The sequence below is a fragment of the Clarias gariepinus genome, chromosome 4 (assembly GCF_024256425.1).
Source record: "Clarias gariepinus isolate MV-2021 ecotype Netherlands chromosome 4, CGAR_prim_01v2, whole genome shotgun sequence".
Classification (NCBI taxonomy): domain Eukaryota; kingdom Metazoa; phylum Chordata; class Actinopteri; order Siluriformes; family Clariidae; genus Clarias; species Clarias gariepinus.
Window position 1 is genome coordinate 19,605,791 of NC_071103.1, and position 20,899 is coordinate 19,626,689.

The window sequence follows — 20,899 nt, forward strand, 5'->3', positions numbered from 1 at the left end:
CACACACACACACACACACACACACACACACACACACATACACACATACACACATACACACATACACACTCCAATAGAGATCACTTTTTACTGTCTTTCTGTTCAATATTTTATTGTCTCTCTGGTTTATCCCCATTTTTAAAGCTGGGCATGTAAAGGCTGTTTTAGTGGTTTGTGGTTATTTTCAGTACATTGTAATATCATGCGTTTGGCGTTATTAGATAATGATCATCAGAAGTAAAGTTGGTATGTGTCAGAGGAGAGAGAGAAATAATAAAAGGATCAGGTTATGTAAGAGCAGAGATTGATGTGAGGTGATCTGCCAGACACATGTACGAGCGATCTTCAAAAACAAAAGTCCTTAATAATTCCAAATCATGGACTATCTATTAATCATCATTATATATGAGTTCATATTTAAGGAAATTTAAGGAAAAGCAATGCAAGAAGAGATGAAAAGAGTGACTGAGAGTTAGTTTGCATGATAGGGACAACCCGCTGTCACTCTCAAACGCACACACGTGCCCTCACACACACATACACACACATTCACACGTCAAGAGTAAACCGTCTAATCTCTCTCTGATCTGCCACACTTTAACAGTATCATCAAGGTGTCAGATTGTGAAAGAGAGTGTGAGTGATATTTACAAAAAAAAAATCCAACTTTAACAGAGAAGTTCACACGTACTGTGAAGATGATGCGAGGTAGGAACTAGTGTGTTTTGTATATATATATATTTTAAGTTCATGTTTGATGTTGTATGTCTGTGTGGGTGTGTGAGAGAAGCTTGTTTACATCACAACAAATTTATGTATTCCACACCGCTGCCTGTTGTCTGACAGTTTACATCGTCGTGGTTGGAAGCCTACATTGCTAAACGAAGAGCACTGTGTATTTTGGTTCTAAACGCTTCAAAGCTTTGTGTTTTAGTTTGGGCCAGATGTAGTTGTTAAAAGATGAATCTTCTTAAAATTTAGCAAAGTCTGTGCCGCTGCCATGGTTAAATCGCTGATTGCGTGCAACTAATGCCGCCATATTACCGCTGATCATAAAACCTGTAAATTAAGTGTCAGCTTGCATTAGTGATTCTCATATGTTAGTCAGTGTGTGAGATGTATCAACATCCATCGTCAATTTATATATATAAAAAACTTTTGCTTTAATAAAGGTGGATTTTAAATATCGAACGTATTTCCGGTCATTGAATTAACTGAGCAGACTTCCGTCATAAATATTGCTCTGACAAAATGACAAGGAAAAAGGAATTTTATTGATCTTAATGTTTTTTAAACAGAATGAGTGTATGTGGGATGAAAGCAAATTGCAATTTGAAAAACTGGCCAGAGTGAACTCTTTAATCTTAGAAAAATGCACTCTAATGTATCTTCATGAAAGGTTATGTATTTCCTTAGCTTGTTTATTGTGGAGAACATTTGGACTCATAAAGTGGTAAAGCTTTAGCGATCTGAGTGTTTCTGTAGGTGTGGGATAGGAGCTTCTCTTAGTGAACTGAATGAGAGGGGGTTTTCGTTTCTCCTCTGACACATACTTGAACATTAAGCATGCCACAATAGAGTGCATGTCTGCCCTCGTCCTTACTTTAGAAACCCAGGAGTCAGTGCATATTCTCTCTTTGAAATAAATGCAAATCTCAGTGGTGTCAGTGGTGGAAAGTACCTTTAAAGTGGTAAATACAGCAAATCTGCAGTAGGACATACACTGAACACATAACAACCAGGTAAAGGTCGAAGTCATGTAAAAACATGTATTTTTGACTGCATAGGTTTGTTGAGTATAGCATTGAATTAAAACTTATCTTGTTTACATACAGGATAACGGTATGCATTTTGACTGGCTTAAGAAGCCAAGGCCATTCAACATTCAAGACATTTTGCATATAGTCCTTTATTTTTCCACAATGTTCAGAATATTATTTAATAGCGGGTATAAGCACATTTTGAACACTATACGTTTACATTTTACAATATTTTTTCGCACACTGTGATGTCTGTTTGATTTGCTTGTTCTGTGTTCATGTCGTAAACATATTCTCTAGCGACAGTCATTTCATAAAACCATTGCAATATCTACGCAACAACATCCTTACTAATACATGTGCAAGCTCATGTTGAAATCGATTTTATTAAATTCGAGTTTCTGCTTTTAGGCCTAATTTGGAGATTCAAATACACATATGTGTGTTTCCCAGCTAGACCATTTAGGAATGCCTGATGATGACCTTTGCAATAGTTGCGGTTGTAAACATGGTTTAAAAATGACATTTTGCCTTGGTGCCCACACTACTCGCACAACCTTATGCTTTTTTTTTGGCTAATTGATGTTATGCGCAGTCCAAGATAGCTAAAAAGATATTGCGCTTTTATGAATTAGTTTTGGGATTAGAGTAATGATGGGTCAGAATAGAATGTAATTATATGATAGCATTCCTCTATATTAAGTATTTGCTTAATTTATATTCACAAGTTCTGAATTATTAAAATAATTAGGTCAAACTGATTCAAATTCAAATGTCACAAATTCAACTTACAGAAATTGGATATTGACTCCATGATTTCACAGAGGTCCTTTTCAGCTAAGAGTGAAAATATATTCAGTTATTATAATTTTTAGATCAGTCACCTATGTAGTAGATCTATACAATTAACCATTACAATTAGTTTTGCGTGTCTTTAATTAATAAAATTTTTTAAAAAGTCAAACTGATTTTTGCTAAATATAACACAATTAAATCTCAGTATTTTTCCATTTGTGTAAAGGATGCACTTATATATTTTTATATATTTATAATTTATACAAATGATATATTTATAATTCATATCTTTTAAACAAGTGTATACATACAGATTTAAACCATAGAATCTGCCATTCCTCAATAAATGTGTTTGGTGAAAAATATATTGTAACGTTCTGATACAAACTGTAAAGGCTTTATGACTGTTTATGCTGTGAGAGGCTGTCGAGTGCGTTCAGTTAAGCCAGGGATAAGGTGGGATGAGCAGAGAGGTACAGAGAGAGTTATTTTCAACACTGTCAGTCCTAGACATTATTCGAATATAATTTGAATCTGCAGGATGACACGATTGCACTGCACTAGATTCTCATTTCACACATGTAGACACATCATGAATGTGCCGCTAGTGAAAACTTTACCAGCTGCAAAACTGCTTTGTTACTGTGGTCACCCATTCGGAGCCAAATGTGTTAATGTGTGTTTGGTATACATGTATACACAGGTGTGCATTTTTGCTTACAGTACTATACATAGCATACAGTTTTGCTTTATGCTATGTTCAATCCCAAAATTTCTTTTATAATTACTTCTTTACATTGTAAATGTACTGGATTTTTTAGAGTAATAATAACATATTTCCACCCTATATAAATATTATTTATATTTTTGGTCACGACAATAGAACCTTATTTTATATGTTGATAAATTGGTTTATATATGGCATACAACTTCTGAGTTACAAAATGCTGATCGTCACACTTTATTGTGTCTTTATTCGTCTTTATTTAATATACCAATGATCTAAATGCTCCGCATTTTTCTGCTACTGTCCTTGTTCAGCATTTTTATGGTTAGATAGTGCATACACTTACGTATCATGTATGAAACATCACAAAGATCTTTGTTGTTGTTATTTTTAATGTTTCACTGGAAACAACCAACGGGCCTTCTGACGAAGATTCACAGAATGTCATGAGCAGTATGAAACAATTGTGATTGAAGCCTCTGGGATGTTTTTTTTTATAGTCATATTAAAATTTATTTAAATATCTAAAATACAACATTTCGTAAAAAATTAAATTATAATAAACTTTTATATAATATATAAGCTTTACATTTATTTGTGCATGCCTTATGGGACTTTAAACTAAATATACTTTTAAAAAGTTCTTTGAAGTACCCTGTGGGATGGCGCTCCAAGTATAAGAAGTTCTGAACAGTTAAAAATACAATTAATCATTTTACTCTTAAGAGTGTACTTTAAAGTAAAATATGACAATTCATAAGAAGTTGAAATTAAAAGTTATTACAAGTTCATCCAATACAAAATCACTGCAAATATTTAGATGTGAAATTGAGATATACTATATATTTGTATAAATTGTCAAAAGATTTTATTATGAAGTTTCTTGGTATTACGAAATGTGTGTGCTTGTGCTCATTAACTGCTTTGTTTATGTATGTATCATTTGATATTTATCACCAGCTTCTAGCCTAAATGTATTTAAAATCACTCTGTGCCTTTCTGAGACATTACACCTTGATCAGTTTTATCCTTTCATGTCCATTTCTTCCTTTTTTTTTAGGAAAGACAAAAAAAAAAAAAAGCTTTTTTAAATATGTATGTGCATTTGGATTTTACTTGTAAATTTACTTTGTCTTTATTCTGAAGTAAATATAGTAAATATAGTAAATTCGGTAAAATATATTATAGGGGCTTTAAGCAAAACCAATATATCAAGATCATAAACCTCTTAGAATTCTAACTCAGAAACACATTATTGTCTATGAATTGAGCTCAGCGAAAATAAAAACATAGATTTGTCATCTTAAATAAACTTAGTTTGTACCCGTTTTGAGACTTTAAACCTTGATCTTAATGTTTTTTCTTTTTGTCTGTCTGTTGTTTTTTTATGTCTTATGTTCATCTCAAGGATTTCCGTTAGTGGAACTTTGAGGTTTTTAAGCATTTAAAATACAAAATGCTGACGGGGGTTTCAGGGGGGAAAAAGAGAGAAAGAAGTGTTTACCAGGTATTCACTCACAACAATCCAGCATCAATTAGTGGCTGATTTTCCACTTCCACTGCATAAAAGCCACATCAAAAACAAGAATACATCAACCCTACATACAGTATAACTCTGATGTCATACAATTTCAAGTATTAATGTAATTGCTGACCTATTTACGGAAATGTTCTCATCTCTGCTATTAAATGGTCTTGTCAGCTTGTCTTTCTTTTATTTGCACAGCACAAGTGTGTCCACATATGAAAATAACGGTATCTTTAAACATGTTGGACAATGCAATATCCTACATTAATACCACTGAGCATTTTTGAGATTGTTATATAAGTGCAGAACTGTTATTAAGGGGAAATGCACTTGGGCCTTTGCTGTAGACATATATGTTTTTTCAGGTCAGATCTCAGGCTATGGTGTTTTAGCCTGAGCTAATCTGAGGTCAGTTTTAGGAACTGTGACACCATAGATACCAGTCGTACCAGCGAGTGTGGTCATTAAAAATGAGGACAAGGGGCTGCAAATTGGGTGCACACAGAAGTATTCACTAACATCAATCAAGCTTGCAAAAGACCTCGCATAAATGAGTGCACTTTTCTGCGAGCTCGGTTCTGCGAGTACTGAGCACTGAGACACTTCTTTTCCCCTTTCTCTGCAGGTTCTAGTCCTTGCTGAAGGCTGTATAAAACTACATACACACACACACACATACATATATATGTACAAATATAGTACATTACATTAACTAACATCATAGGCTCACCTATGCCTGCGGGTATCAAAAGCCAGCCTGTTTAGTCCAATCTCACAAAAAAGCCAATGCAAAGTAAACGCTGACCATAATAAAAGGGCACCAGAACACCCAGTTTACCGCAACCTGTTACACAGTTGCACACCTTCAAACTTTCAGAATCCAATCCAATCTGGCACCTAAGGGATGGGCCGGACAAACCATGCAGCTATACTGGGCATAAGGTTTTGTGTTATGTCATGGCTGATCTGTGTATACATGTCATTAACTATGTTTTCAGTGCTGTTTGTGTTTCTTAATGGAAATTTGAAGATGCCGTTTACAAATGTAGGTCGCAAACGGATAGTGTCATCAATAATTAATGATTAGATCATTTAAAATGTAATCATTTAGTTACTAACAATCACAGTAGCTAATCCATTGATATGATTTGATCAGAAATTATACAACTTAGTACAATATGGTTCCTTACAGCATTATGGACCATTTTAGTAATATATTTAGTTGTTCAAGCAGACAATTTAAAATAATTATTGTATGTGAGCAATGTGATATCTCACCTTGATTAACCTAGCTAGCTCTGAATGCAGTCTCACACCAAGGAAGTTGAACTGCTACTGATGCTCCCTTACCATTCTGATCATGTAATCAGGAAAAAAAAAACAGGAATGTTACATGGAAAAAAAAAACTACTATTGGTGCTAGTATACATTTTTGGTTTATATCAACTAAACATCTCTGGCGTTTTGCCTGCTGTAGTATTGCTGTGCAATGAGACTTAACATTGGCTGCACCAGCAATCCTGACAGGGTCGGCCATGACCGAGCTGGTTTTATTTTTGCAAAAACAAATAAACTGACACACACAAAAGGAAAATCCCACATGTAGTAATCATGAGAATCCAGAACTTTCTCCATCAGTAAACTTGCAATTTGCATTGCTAAGAAACAGCAGGATTGTGCATTTTCCCCTTTTGGTAAGGCCTTTGTTTGGTTTCATCAGCCGCAGGCTTTACAAGATAAAATCAGATCTCTTACTTACGGTTACAGGTCAAAAGCAAGATTGTATCTTTGTTTCTGTAAATGAGCATAACTTCTGTAAGATACAATCAAATAAAATTGAGGCCTAAGATTTTTATTTTAATGGCAATATTTAAAGACAACATACAAACTGACAATGAGAAAATTGACGATGAGTTTAATTTGTTCATCTTTGAGACATTACCGACACTCATGTTGTGTGTGTCTGCGAATTATCTAGTCATGCAAGCTTTTTTGGATTTTGTGTGCTGAGTTTTGCTATTATCTGTTCATATCTGATACAGCACACCTATCTTCACTTTCATTTTACTGCTCTTTCACTGGTAAGTCTGCAAGCCTTTTCCTTTGTGAGTGGTTAGCTAGGAGAGATAGACAGAGTAAGGGTTTAGATAAGGAATGAGGGCAGAATAAATGTGACTGTTTTTTGTGCGTATCAGCATGTGGTCGAGGTGGATAGATGGAGGAGAGGTGGAAAGCAGAGACAGAGCATTCACTCTATATCAGCATGTGGTTTTAGTGGGGGAATGCAAAATTAGATTGCTAAGTATACTTTGTGTGTGTGTTTTCTCTATTTGCGATAGTAAGTAATTCTTCATATCAGACAACATCTAGAGAGACATTAGATTTTGAAGATAGGAATAGAACATATAAATGGTCTGGAAAAGTCTGCATCCTGAGAGAGAGAGAGAGAGAGAGAGAGAGAGAGAGAGAGTTTTCTATGTGTTAACAGCCATAGATATAATTCTGGACGTGAAAAAAATCAGTAAGCAAGATATCTTATTAAATATGTTGCAGAAAATGAAACTAATTCCATAGTCACCTGTGCAAAAATGTACAGGGTAAAATCTTTTAAAATGTAAAAGCATTTTTTTCTTTAATGGGCTTTTAATAATTTGATAATTTGATATTTTGATACAGAGACCCCAAAGTCGCCAAATATGTGAAGTAGATTAGTTTGTGCGCACAAGTTATTAATCCCGTTGTAGCATACCAGGCTTTTGCATGAATACTGTGGTGATAAATTGCATTTACCTTTAATACTTTATTTTCTGAAGTATATTTGGAACACAAAGGCCTTCACTGCTTAATGACAAATTACTTTGTGGTTAGAAGGTGATAGAACTTGAACAATTCCAATATTACCAGCACTGTGTGGAAGAGTGCTTTCGAATATGTGGGTTGCACATCACTATCCAATCCCACTCAGCTAGTCAGATCAGTGAGGGCACGCAACCTGTAAGAGCATGATCCATACTCCGTTTTAGAAGCTACTGAACCCAGAGTGGAACAAAAAACCTACAAAAGTTGCTGTAGTCGTCACATGCTTATCCATTTTTAAGCAATAAGGAGTTTCCGGCATGCCAAGTCAACTTTTTTTTTAGCTGTGCCACCAGCTCGGCTACAAGAGTACGTTTTAAGAACTGGTACATCTTAAATAGAATTGTGATACTTATTTATATATGTTTTATATTTGCAGATATGTTTTATATTTTATAGTTTTTGCACATACACTATATTGTCAAAAGTGTTCACTCACCTGCCTTCACATGCATATGAACTTGTGTATGCATATAAACATAGTGTTAATTATAATGTTGGCCCGCAATTTACAACTATAACATCTTAAACTCTTCTGGGAAGGTTTAGTAGTGTTTATCCCAAAGGTGCTCTGTCAGGGTTATTTAAGGTTTTTATTTATTTATGTATTTATTTTATTAACTCTATTTTGTTCTTTTACATTGAAATTTTTGTACTTAGTGTTGTTTGTAAGGGGACTGAGAGTAGCGTAATTTCAATTCTTTATATGTACTGTACATGTACCAGAATTAACAATAAAGTTGACTTTGACTTGAGGTCAGGACTTGTGCAGGCCAGTTAAGTTCTTCCATACCACACTCGCTCATCCATCTTTATATACCTTATTTTGTGCACTGTTGTGCAGTCATGTTGAAACTGGTGATGGGTTGTTTTCAGGAGTTGGGAACCCTTAGCCTTGTTCACACGGGCGTTAAAATTGAGCGTTTTTTTTTTTTTTGCGTAGCGTCTGGTGAGCGCGAATCAATCGGCGAGTGTTTTCTACACATAGGAGTCAATGAGAGTGTTCACACGGGCTTTGGTGACGTGCATTTGTCCGGCTGCGCGTTTATACGGCATTAAAAAAAAACGTTGCATGCAGCTTTTTCTTGGCGTTCAACCCAACGAACGCCAAAAAAACGCTTTTAGTTTGTTTTCTTCGCGTTCATTTTACGCTTCGGAGGACTGGATATATCCCATGATCCTACATGCTATACAAAGGGAAATGCGAAAAAGGGCAAAATGATAAAAAAAATATATAGGCCTATTGTTGAAAAACTTACGCGGAAATTTTCGCATTCCTTCATATACCACAAAAAAAACTCCTGTTATTCCGACGTTGTGCAGTCAGAGAGTGAACCCGGTAGCAGCGGGCTTTTATATCCAGTTCCCGACACACTGCCCCCCACAGGTTAACACACAAACTACAGTTTGGGCTGCAGGCTGACGTTAGACAGAGACAAACGAACGTCGGTGTAGAAGTCAATCAAGCGGCACTACTAAACGCAACTTAAACGTCTAGGACGTTCAGAGTAAGTTCGTTTATCCAAAAACTTAACACCCGTGTGAACAAGGCCTTACTGCTCCCGCATACCAAGACATTTTGGACAATTTCATGCTCCCAACTTTGTAGGAACTGTTTGGAGACGGCCCCTTCCTGTTCCGAGGAGACTGCGCACCAGTGCACAAAGAAATGTCTTTAAAGACATGAATACGTGAGTTTGGATGAGAACTTGACTTGCCTGGCCTGCACAAAGTCCTGACCTCAACCTGATAGAGCACCTTAGGGATGAATTAAACGCAGACTGCGATCCAGGGCCTTCTCACCCAACATCAGTGTCTGACCTCACAAACACATTAAACATACCCATAAACACAATTTATTTGTAGATCAACACCCATAAATTTGTAGCCTGTGTATGGCTGTTAAAGGAAGTGCAATTCGTCATGTTCTTTGCTTCATAAATGAATCACTTTTTGCTTTATTTATGCAAAAGTTTTCTAATTGACTGCATTTTTTAAATTGCTGGATGATTAGGAAACATTTTGTAGTCTCTCTTTTTCTCAGTTCATAAACTACAGATCATATCCTGCTCGACTGATGTGGCCATCGGTTTGACTAATTAAGTCTGTTTACCTCTTTGCGTGCGTGTGTGTGTGTGTGAGAGAGAGAAAGAAAGAGAGAGAGAGAGATACTAACATTTATCTTGCATTTCATTGATCTAGCCAATTTGTAGAAAACACGAATAGTACCAACCAGAAGAAATCTAGAAACAAAAAGAGAAAGAAGTGCTAGGGACTCTGTGGTTCAGTTAGTTGTTGCTGTTAACCTCAAATAACAGGAAATTCACCAGGCATGCGACTGCAGTCTCTGTTCCCTCCAACACACATACAGTACGTGCACACATTCACAAATTTGTGGTTCTTGCAGTCTAACATGGGAAAGCTTGTCAGGTGTGTTGTCTGGTACTTATACCAGAGTTCCATACACAAATATCTCCTACAAGTATTAACGCGCACTTCCTTTTTAAAGCATCACCTATGTTCACTGCGGATACGAAGAGCTTTTTGGAGTTCCTTCCTGTACCTATAATCAGGGCACACGTAAGAGCTGACACACTGACATAAACACACACTGACACAGAAACGCAGGTCTCACACGGTCTTAGGCTTTTGTATCCATCAACAGCATCATAGCAGACAAGTGGCTGCACCATATTCATACACACGGTGTCAGTTTTGCAGAGACAAAACAAAACCCTTATTCAAACCATATAACACAGAAGGAGATGTTTTGCAGGTATATGGGTTTTATTCACCTGTGTGAAGCACCTGCTCAGGAGCAGATAGGGAATGTGAGAAAACATGGAGAGAAATAGTGAGGAAAGTGAAGATGGAGACAAGAGGGGGCGTGGGAGAAAGTGAAGGGGGGGATGGACATTCCTGGCAGTGAAAACACAGATAAAAGAGTTTCTTACTGGCAGGCACATCCTTTGTGAGAGAGACAGAGAAAGGGAAGGAAAAAGCAAGAGAATGCATAAAAGCAGGATAGTCAGAGTGAAAGAGAAGCCAGTAAACCACTTAAAAAGACTCTGAGGTTGACACTTCAGGTCCACCTCCTCAGTCTGTCAAATATTCCCCCACACTCTCTCTCTCTCTTTCTCCGTCTTTGTATCTCTCTATATTTTTTGCGCAAGACTTTGTAGTTTTTGATGTTTAAATTTTTGGCTGAGAAATACCCAGTCACTCTCAGCCCTCTTAGCACGACACAACCTTTGATGACCTGGTGGGGAAAAAAGTTTAAAGAGGAAGCTTAAATTCTTTGTTGTAATTTCTCACATGAATTATTTTTAGATTCCATTGAGCATTTCATAACTTGCATATTGAAATAACTGAGATAAATAGAATAATATACCCTAATGCCATTTCAGTTTTGGCAAATTAGGCAGTGGCTGTAATGAACAGGATGTGTGAGCATCTAAAAAATAATAGTAATAATAATAATAATAATATACAAGAAATATATTTTTACTTTTAATTCCTCTCTGTGCGTATTTCATAACAAGACACTTTTTGAAATTCAGTTGGATTACTATAATCACAAATGTAATTTAGTAATAGATTATAACTTTTTATATTACATAGATCATGATGGCACCAATTCCTACCAGTTCTCCACAGCTGAATAAAAATACACATTTTTATGAAATATTCAAAGCCATTGCATGTATTGTAAATGTGTATATTCTGAATAGCTGAATATGTTCAGCTTTAACACCAGCATGTTAAACTTCTTGAAAGTCCAAATTCGGACATAAAGCTCTGACAGTACAGTTTTACTTTTGCTCAAACTAAGGACGCCTCATATAAATAGGTTCATATAGATAGGTTCTGTGTATTTCAAAACATAGTTTCATGAGTTTTTTGTGTTATTACTGCTTTTACTAAGTCATATGATATGAATACGAAGTATTTTTTTTTAATTTATGTACAAATTTATTCAGTCATTTATTTTAATTTTGGTTATAGTTTGTCTTTTTCAGCAAAGTATCTATCAAAACTTACACCTGACTGTGCGTGAACATATCAGTTATGATGATAAGGATGCTAATGATGAAGATTACCCTTTTTTTGAACAATAAAGCACTTAGATCTGGATGCCAAATATCCTTCATATATTATGCAGTTTAATGGTGTTAACTATTCCACTAAATCCTAATTCGACAGTCAAACTCACACACAGGCCACATAGCAAGTATAGCACTAACGCAATAATATATAATAATATGCTAATCTCTCTTAGATACAGCATCATATATTTTTCCCATCTTAAAACTGTATCTTTTTTGGGTCTGATTATCAAATTTTCTCCTGTGCTTTATTTACTGATCTATTTAACTTGATATTTGTGCACGCAAATATACTAGTGATTTGGGGGGTATGTGGGTGGTGGACAGAGTCCTTACCATTTCCTGGTAATCGAGGACAGAAATCTACATAACATATGTGTCCTCATTTTGCTTGTGATGCAAACATTAACAAGTGAAGATAATGATTTATATTTGCAACTTAAGTAAAGGTTTTTCACCAGTTAAACCCCAAGCCGCAGGTCACAATGCATATATAATGGTTTGTTTAAGGTTACGCTTATTACATTAAAAAATTATTTAGTTAGCATGGACATTTACCTCCTGCTATGGACTTGTGTAGGGGGGTTGTGTGTGTGTGTGTGTGTGTGTGTGTGTGCGTCTGTCTTTGTGTGTGTGTTTAGACATGGCTGAGAATGATTTTGGTACTTTGGTTACAGGACAGTGTGTAAACACCACACAACCACATAAAGCACATCTGAGTTCCAAGAAGTCAGCAGGGGAGATTTACTGAAATATTGACCACACACACACACACACACACACACACACACACACACACAAACACACACACACACACACACACAAACACACACACAGGTTATCTCTCTACTCAGCTTGTAGGGGGACCCTCTACTGTAGGACTGTTATTTGAAATATTTCCTCAGTAGGTTTTTGTACAGCTTACAGTTCCGTCAGTTTTTGCCAAATTAGATCCAGATTTTTACAATGTTAAGCGACACATTTTCTGCTACACTGCAGAAAAATTTGTCCACAGTGTAATTACAGAGCACTTAGACGAGGTAATGTGTTAATTTATCTGGTAGTACGTTACATTTTGAACACTGGTTTGAGATACATTTTGTCGTTACTGATTGGACCTATTTTTGAGCAGGACATTCATCAGCCTAATGGATGTTCCTGAAACCATAGCCAGTAACTTCTAGTAAAAAGATGTTATAAAGAGAGAGAGCATAGATCATGTACAACAATCCTTGCTGAACTTGCTTTTTTCTGTGTGTGTAGCTCATATTGAGGTAATTCCCTGTAAGATCTGTGGAGACAAGTCATCAGGCGTGCACTATGGAGTCATCACCTGTGAGGGATGCAAGGTGAAAACTCTTCTGTCTGTTTTGTTAACTGTTAGGATTTGACACATATAATTCATAGGACTAATAAATTCTACGTCTGAATACTCAAGTCTAAGTCTAAGACTAAATTTAAACTCAACATATTTCATTCACTGCATCTATGCTGTTTTTTGCTTGATCTTTCTTCCTTCAGGGTTTTTTCCGAAGGAGTCAGTCCTCCAGTGTGCAGTATTCTTGCTCTAGGCAGAGTAACTGCCTCATTGACCGCGCCAGCAGGAACCGCTGCCAGAGCTGCCGCCTCAAGAAATGTGTTGCCCAGGGAATGAGCCGAGATGGTAAGAGATAAACAGAGTTAGGCCTTGTTCACACGGTCTAACGTCAGCCTGCAGCCCAAATTGTAGTTTGTGTGTTAACCTGTGGGGGCAGTGTGTCGGGAACTGGATATGACAGCCCGCCGCTACCAGGTTCACTCTCTGACTGCACAACGCCAGAATAACGGAAGTTTTTTTGTAGTATATGAAGAAATGCAAAAATTTTCGCCAGAACAATTGTTTTTTTTAGTTTGCCCTTTTCTGCATTTCCCTTTGTATAGCATGTAGGCTCATGGGATTTATCCGGTCCTCCGAAGCGTAAAATGAACGCGAAGAAAACAAACTAGAAGCGGTTTCCTTGTGTTCGTTGGGTTGTGAACGCCAAGAAAAAGCTGCATGCAACGTTTTTTTAATGCCGTATAAACACGCAGCCGGACAAACGCACGTCACCAAAGCCCGTGGGAACACTCATTGACTCCTATGTGTAGAAAACACTCGCCACTTAATCCACGCTCACTGGACGCTACGAACGATTTATAGTAAAACTGATGAAGAATAAATTTTGCAATACGTTTTCAATAGATATCTTGGTAAAGAGGTGCTTACTTAATTAAAATCAGGCTATTGTAGCATAAGAGTAGCATTTGCTTGTCAGTGGTTCTGGAAAAGTAGTTGAAAATTATACTCAGGGCCTTCACTTATCCAGAAAGAATGACTCAGTGTTTAGGGAGAAAATCTCTTACATAACCTTATCGGTGTATACTGTACAAAGTTGAACTTACTGTGTATTATCATGTTTGCCATACATGTTAAAATGACACTTAACATAATTTAGTCAGCTGATGAGAAAACTTCATTCTGGCACACATTCCTACAGCCAGGACAGGTGCACACTGACACATTGAGTCAGACCTGCTTACCTGTCTAGAGCTCACTTAAAACAGTCAGTTTGTAATATATGGTGTATTTTCTTTTGTGTATAATCGATATTGATAATGATAGCATTTTGCTGTTATATCCATTTGAATCCTTGCACACTTTTCTCTTTAGCGGTGAAGTTCGGTCGCATGTCTAAGCGTCAGAGAGATTCTCTTTTTGCTGAGGTCGAAAGGCATCAGCAGCAGCAGCAACAACAGCAGCGTCTCCAGACCAGTCAAGCTGAGCCTGAGCCATTACCAGCCTACAGGTCCAGCAAAGAGCCACGAAGTCGCTCAACACATTTAATCCAGCCCCTGGTTCCCAGCTTCCCTTACACACTAGACCCAGATCTCAACTGCTCTTCAGAGGTGCATCCATATCATGGCAGTGCCACAGGAGAGGCCCATGCGTTGGCCTACAGAAGTTCTCAAAGGGGTGGAGAGAGCAGCAGCTTTGCGACACTGAGAGGTTAAAGACACTCTTATTTACCTATGTCTTCCTCCTTTTCAGTTCCAAAACTGATCTTGGATTGATTATTCCCCCCTCCTGCTCTTTCTCTCTTTTACTAAGTTTACCCTTCTTTTTTCTAGGCTTTGACTCTAGAAGATCTACACCAGAGGCCATCCTGGGCATTCCAGGGAATGAAATGGCATTACGTGCTTTTGAGACTGACAGCTTGTTCTGCCACTATCCTATGTCAACGCATATAGGTGAAACAGATATGTATTTTCTGTGGCAATTACTGCATCAGATTTGGCTTGTGAGATTAAGTCATCATGTGTGATTCATAGTGTTAACAAAATGATTGTGTCAAGTTCAAGACCAATGTGTGTGTGTGTGTGTGTGTGTGTGTGTGTAGAGGAACTGTGTGCAAGCATTTTTCGTTCTCACAGGGAGACGAGTCAGTATCGTGTGGAGGAGCTGCGGGCTCTTAAATGGAAGCTCTTCAGCGGGGAGGAGGTTCATGCCTACCAAAACAAAGTACGACACCATTAGCATGACAGGACATTTGTAACTGCTCACAAGTTGAATTATGATAAGGGATTGGACAAGTGGCAAAAAGTTTAGGGATTATGAATTATCTGGGTTTTAGGCCAATGAATGAAGCTGATATCTGAAAAAAACGAATCACAGACAGAGCCAGGCCAGTATTTTGGAATAACTTTAGTTTCTTTCTTTATTACAGTTTAATCACTATTTCTGCTACATAATAGCAGGTTAAATCATTTTCTTTATTAACCAACAGAGGGTTGGTTGCATGTGGTTGCTTAGCTCTAACGGTCAATCATGTAAGGGAAAGATACATTGCTGAGGACCCCAACCTTTTGCAATCACAAGCATACAAACACTCAAAGACCCAGATATACACTACAGGAAGATTGGAAACTTCTATGAGCCTAAATTTGTGTCCTTGGACTATGAGGGAAACCCGCTGAGTACAGGGTGAACACGCAACACAGACCAGTTCTAACCATGCCAAAAAATAAAGTAATTAACATAAATCTTTGTAAAAACCTATTGCTTACTGCTTGTTCTGAGATCCTAAGGGAACCCTATATGAGTGCTGTACTGAATGAAGTTACTCCTGAAAGACGCCTGTACATACAATACCTATAGACAGTGCTAATATAATCTGTACAGTATAACAGGAACAGGTTGTGTTCTATGTGTGCCTAATTAGAGTGATAAAGTTTTTGCATTTTCTTTTAGTTTACTTAACATTTTAAAAATGTAAATTTTGATTAAGCCACATGCACTCCCGGGTTAATGTTTAAATTTTTGGAAAAAGAAAATTAAAAACCAGGCTTCAATATAGGGTGTTTAAAAACTTTTGACTTTCAGCATATTGTAAGTTGTGAAATGTCCAATTGTTTTAACTAGCTATTCCAAGAAAAAAAAAAGAAGGGGACCTTTACTATTCCAGAATAATAGCATCATTATTACACTAAGCAGCAGAATTTTATCTCCTGATTCACAATTTATGACAATTTAAAGCAACAATTTAATTTGAAACCATATATTACTCAGCTAATCAGTTTGCTTTGACAGGTGAATCAAATTTCTCTCTCTTTCTGTGCAGTCTATTGATGAGATGTGGCAGCACTGTGCAGTTCGTCTGACAGATGCAGTACAGTACGTTGTGGAGTTTGCAAAGCGCATTCCAGGTTTCCGTCAGCTCGGTCAGAATGATCAAATCGCTCTTCTCAAGTGTGGTAAGTCCCATTTCTCACTTAAACATGAATATATGCATCTATTCACTAGGAACTGTAAATCTGCAGCATAATGTTATACTCACTATTTATCTTTGTTTGTCTGCCTAAATGACTATTTCTGTTTACTTCATCTTATATTCATTTGTTTGTGCACATCTTTCTCATTCAGGATCGATGGAAGTGGTTCTAGTCCGTATGACTCGGATATTTAATACAGAGAACAGCACAGTCTTCTTTGATGGCAAATATGCTGGAGCTGAGCTTTTCAAGTCTCTTGGTAAGACTACATATTTTAACTCAATTAAAACTCAGTTAAGATTTTTCAAAGTTTGACCATTTCCATTATAAATTTTCTGCTGTTCAGTTCCTAATAATTGTCAATGCTTTAGAAGTGATTAACCTTTGGTGTCTGTATCTGTGTTACAGCATGTGGTGATTTTATTGCATCAGTATTTGAATTTGCTCACAGTCTTTGTGCTCTGAGATTGACTGAGCAGCAGGTAGCGCTGTTTAGCGCGCTTGTGCTTATAAACGCAGGTATGGGTTATTCAACCTCTAACTATTGTCAACAGACCAAATAGATACTTCACAAAATTAAATATCAAACAAACTATAATCTTTTTTTTAAGTAATTCGAGAAGTTAACAAAAAAAATTTTATGGAAGAAAATAATCTCAAAAGAATAATTTTATGTTTATAGGTGGGGAAATTATTCTATGATCTGTTTCATCATATGTAAGGCTATTAAAAATATAAATAAATAATAATCATAATAATTATTGCGATTAATATTATATATATACATATAATAATAATCACAATAATTATGCAGGTACCATGATATTTTAATGTAATTTATAACATGACATCTCAGAATATTTTGCACCCATGCAACATGCATGTAATTGTGCATGTAAAAAAAATTACTTTACAATATATTTATGACTTTTAAAAATATATTGTGCTACAGCTATATAATAGAGTTAAAACTGTACTGTGGCCATAATTTGAAAGTACTGTAAAGTATCCAATTCTTTCATGTGTTATTTATTTATATTATTATTTTATTGATATAAATTACTATATTTAGTTTCAAGAACTTAACAAATCTGTTGACTGTGAGTTTAAAATTCAAAACATCTTCATAAAAAGGAAAGTTACATAATATTATAGGTATACATTTCCACTGCTATAAAGGTGTGTGTGTGTGTGTGTGTGTGCACAGATCGTCCATGTCTGGAGGACAGAGACAGAGTGCTGAGAGTGAGAAAAGACGTGGAATTAGCCCTCAGTCACATCTTACACAGAGACAACCAAGAAAGCTTACTGCACAAGGTGAATGAATGTATTTGTGGGCAAGTGTGTGTGTGAAAGATCACACTACTAATAATGCTAATATGATTACTACTGATACTTTTTATTCTTACCCTTATACATTAATTCCTAAGCTCAGGTTAGCATGTTCCACCTAGCATGTTCATGGGGGATTCTTTCAGTTGTCTGAAATATTCCAGAAGTTGGATTGGCCATAATAAATTGATTCTAAATGTGGATGAGTGTGAAAGTGTGTTCAAGGTACCCCGTGATGTACTGGTGTCCTGTTTAGGGTGTATTCCCACCTTGAACACAAATTAGATTTCAGATCCACCATAACCATAAGTGTATAGAATGGTAGTGAGACCAGCAAAAACACAGGAAGCTGGAGGTGACAGAACTAAAGATGCTGAGATTTGCTTCGGGAGTGACAAGAATGGACAGGATTAGGAATGAGTGTATTAGAGGGGCAGTGCAGGTAGGACGGTTTGGGGACAAAGCTGAATAGGCCAGATTAAGACGGTTGGAACATGTGCGAGGGAGGAATGAGGGGTATATCAGGAGGAGAATGTAAGACATGAAGCTGTCAGGCATGGGGAAAGGAGAAAGGCTTAAAGTGGAGGTTTCTGAATGTAGTGAGGGAGGACATGCAGGAGGTTGAAGTGACACGGGAAGATGTGGAAGACAGAGTTAGATGGAGACAAATGGTCAGCTGTGGTGACCCCTAACAGGAGCAGCCGAAAGAAGAAGATATCAACTGAAAAAAAATCTTGTTATACAATTATATGTTTGACCTTAAAGCACACAGCCAGAGAAGAGATTTATTTATGGTTGTACTTCCTGGTACGACCCAAATGAGGATGTGTTTTCTGTTGAGTCTGGTTCCTCTCAAGGTTTTTTCCTCAGGTCATATTAGGGATGTTTTGTCTTATTCACGGTCACCTCTGACTTTATATAAAATTTATTTTCCTGTGAAACTGCTTTGCGACAAGGTCCACTATTAAATGCACTACACAAATACAATATTCTAATTCCCTGACCAGTAGTACTGTATGTTGGTAGTAAATTACCTATTTAGAAAAAGAATGAAATGAATAAAACAATTTGATATTTGGCTTACTCACGTGAGACCAGTGTTAAACGTTTTGATTGTTTGTATATTTTTGTGATTCTCAGCTGTACCAGAAGATGGCTTTTTTGAAAAACCTGTGCACGCTGCATATTGAGAAGCTGCGCTGGTTCAGACAGTATTACCCACTGACTGTTCACTCCCTCTTCCCCCCACTTTACAAGGAGCTGTTCGTCTCAGACACTGACGTACACACAATGGTTACTCTCTGAACACAACCACTCAGTCGCACTGTACACAAAGCACACAGAGCATATACCAGTATGTCTTAAAGCTACATTTATTTACATTTATTAACTGTATTATTGTAATTCTAAAACAAAAATTGATGTTGCAAGGATGTATATAAGAGTCTGTATTGTTTTGCAAATGCTATTTTATGTAATGTGAAGAAAATGTTTTTACAAATAAGATGCCCTTTAAATCTGACAGTATTTTCTAATAGTCTAGACTCCAGATGTGCAAAGGTAGCATTTTATAGTTAACATGTTTTGTAGCCGAATAGTTGTGTGTAAAAGTTATGTGTAAAAGTTTTTTTTTTGTTTTTTTTTTGAAAGCCAATCCAAGATTTAGTATTATTTGTAAGGACTGGAGCTGTGTTTTTGAACAAAATTATTCTTTTCCACATCATTTATATTTCCAAACCTGTCATGCTTTGTTTTCTTCAACACAGTCTGTTGTTTTCCTTATTTATTTACAGTATAATAATAACTGCAAAAGGCAAAGATTATTTTAAAAGGGATTTAAAAATCTGAGTAGCAATTCAAGGCCATTTACACATTAAATAAATATAACTAGTGCATTAATTTAAATGTTTTGACATTCATTTCCTTTAAACCCAATCTTGTAAGTTAGGTATATAGAACTATAATCATTTTCATTTGTTATGTGGTTTGAATACACTGTACCAGCATACATGATTTAAAAATAGCAGGGGTTTTTTCTCAATTTTTTTTCTTTGCAAATCCATTTTGGTCAAAGTTTACTCATTATCAAATACATAATCTAAGCATCCACCATATATTTTACATCTTTTCTACATAAAATCATATGTGCATAGGTTTAGTTTATGTAGAAAACAGAAAACAGTGAGTCACAAAAATGGCTTTAGCTGAGCTTTCACAGACTGGGTCACAAATTCATTTAAAAGCTTATTAATCATTATTTCTCTTCAAACCTTCAAATGAGCAAACAGCAAATGAAATCAAAATTTTTGCTTCAACATCTGAAAAAGTTACATAAAATATATTTAGAGGTTTGTTAAACTGATCACTTTCAGGAATATGCAACTGACCTGACCATCATTCTGAACCTGGCTCTGAACACATACTGTAATTGTCACATGTTTCCTGAAATTACAAAATTGACACATTATTATATTTTTTCTCAGAAAATTATGACATAATTCTCATAATATTATGATTTTTACCAAAATAACAAAATTATTTTATTCTTCTCTTTTTGTCACTGATTTCAAAATCATCATTAACATACAACTTTACCAGTTCTAACTTGGTCGATTAGCTTGTTTGTGTGTGTGTTTTTTTATATATATTTTATATGATCTTGTATTGTGCTAAGAGAAAAACAGCATTAAATAAATACTTAAAAAGAAAAACTCTTCTTTTCGCATCGTAGTTAGGAATCTTGTTTTTGTGTGTTTGATTTTTATGAGCAGTTTGTTGCTGCACCTAAACCATTCATGAGGTTGCACACATTATTGCCCTTAGTCTGCAAAAACAATACTTTACAGAAACTAAGGGGGCAAAAAACTTTAACCACAGCATGGTTGTTGATTCCAGACAGGCTAGTTTGGTAGTTCAGAAAACACTGAGTTGGAATTTGACACACACACACACACACACACACACACACACACACACCAATCTACATTAAACTGTTTGAAAAATATTT

The 20,899-nt window shown here is 36.2% G+C and overlaps 1 protein-coding gene across 1 annotated transcript; it reads left to right on the forward strand.

The window, feature by feature from the left end:
- Nucleotides 1–580: 580 nt before the first annotated feature.
- Nucleotides 581–19,485, forward strand: rorc (RAR-related orphan receptor C). The gene is made up of 11 exons (XM_053494787.1): nucleotides 581–708; nucleotides 13,036–13,121; nucleotides 13,294–13,435; nucleotides 14,462–14,797; nucleotides 14,920–15,039; nucleotides 15,189–15,310; nucleotides 16,410–16,542; nucleotides 16,712–16,819; nucleotides 16,969–17,079; nucleotides 17,768–17,877; nucleotides 19,033–19,485. The coding sequence occupies exons 1-11, from the start codon at nucleotides 699–701 to the stop codon at nucleotides 19,195–19,197; spliced, it is 1,443 nt and encodes a 480-aa protein (XP_053350762.1). The 5' UTR covers nucleotides 581–698; the 3' UTR covers nucleotides 19,198–19,485.
- Nucleotides 19,486–20,899: the final 1,414 nt, after the last annotated feature.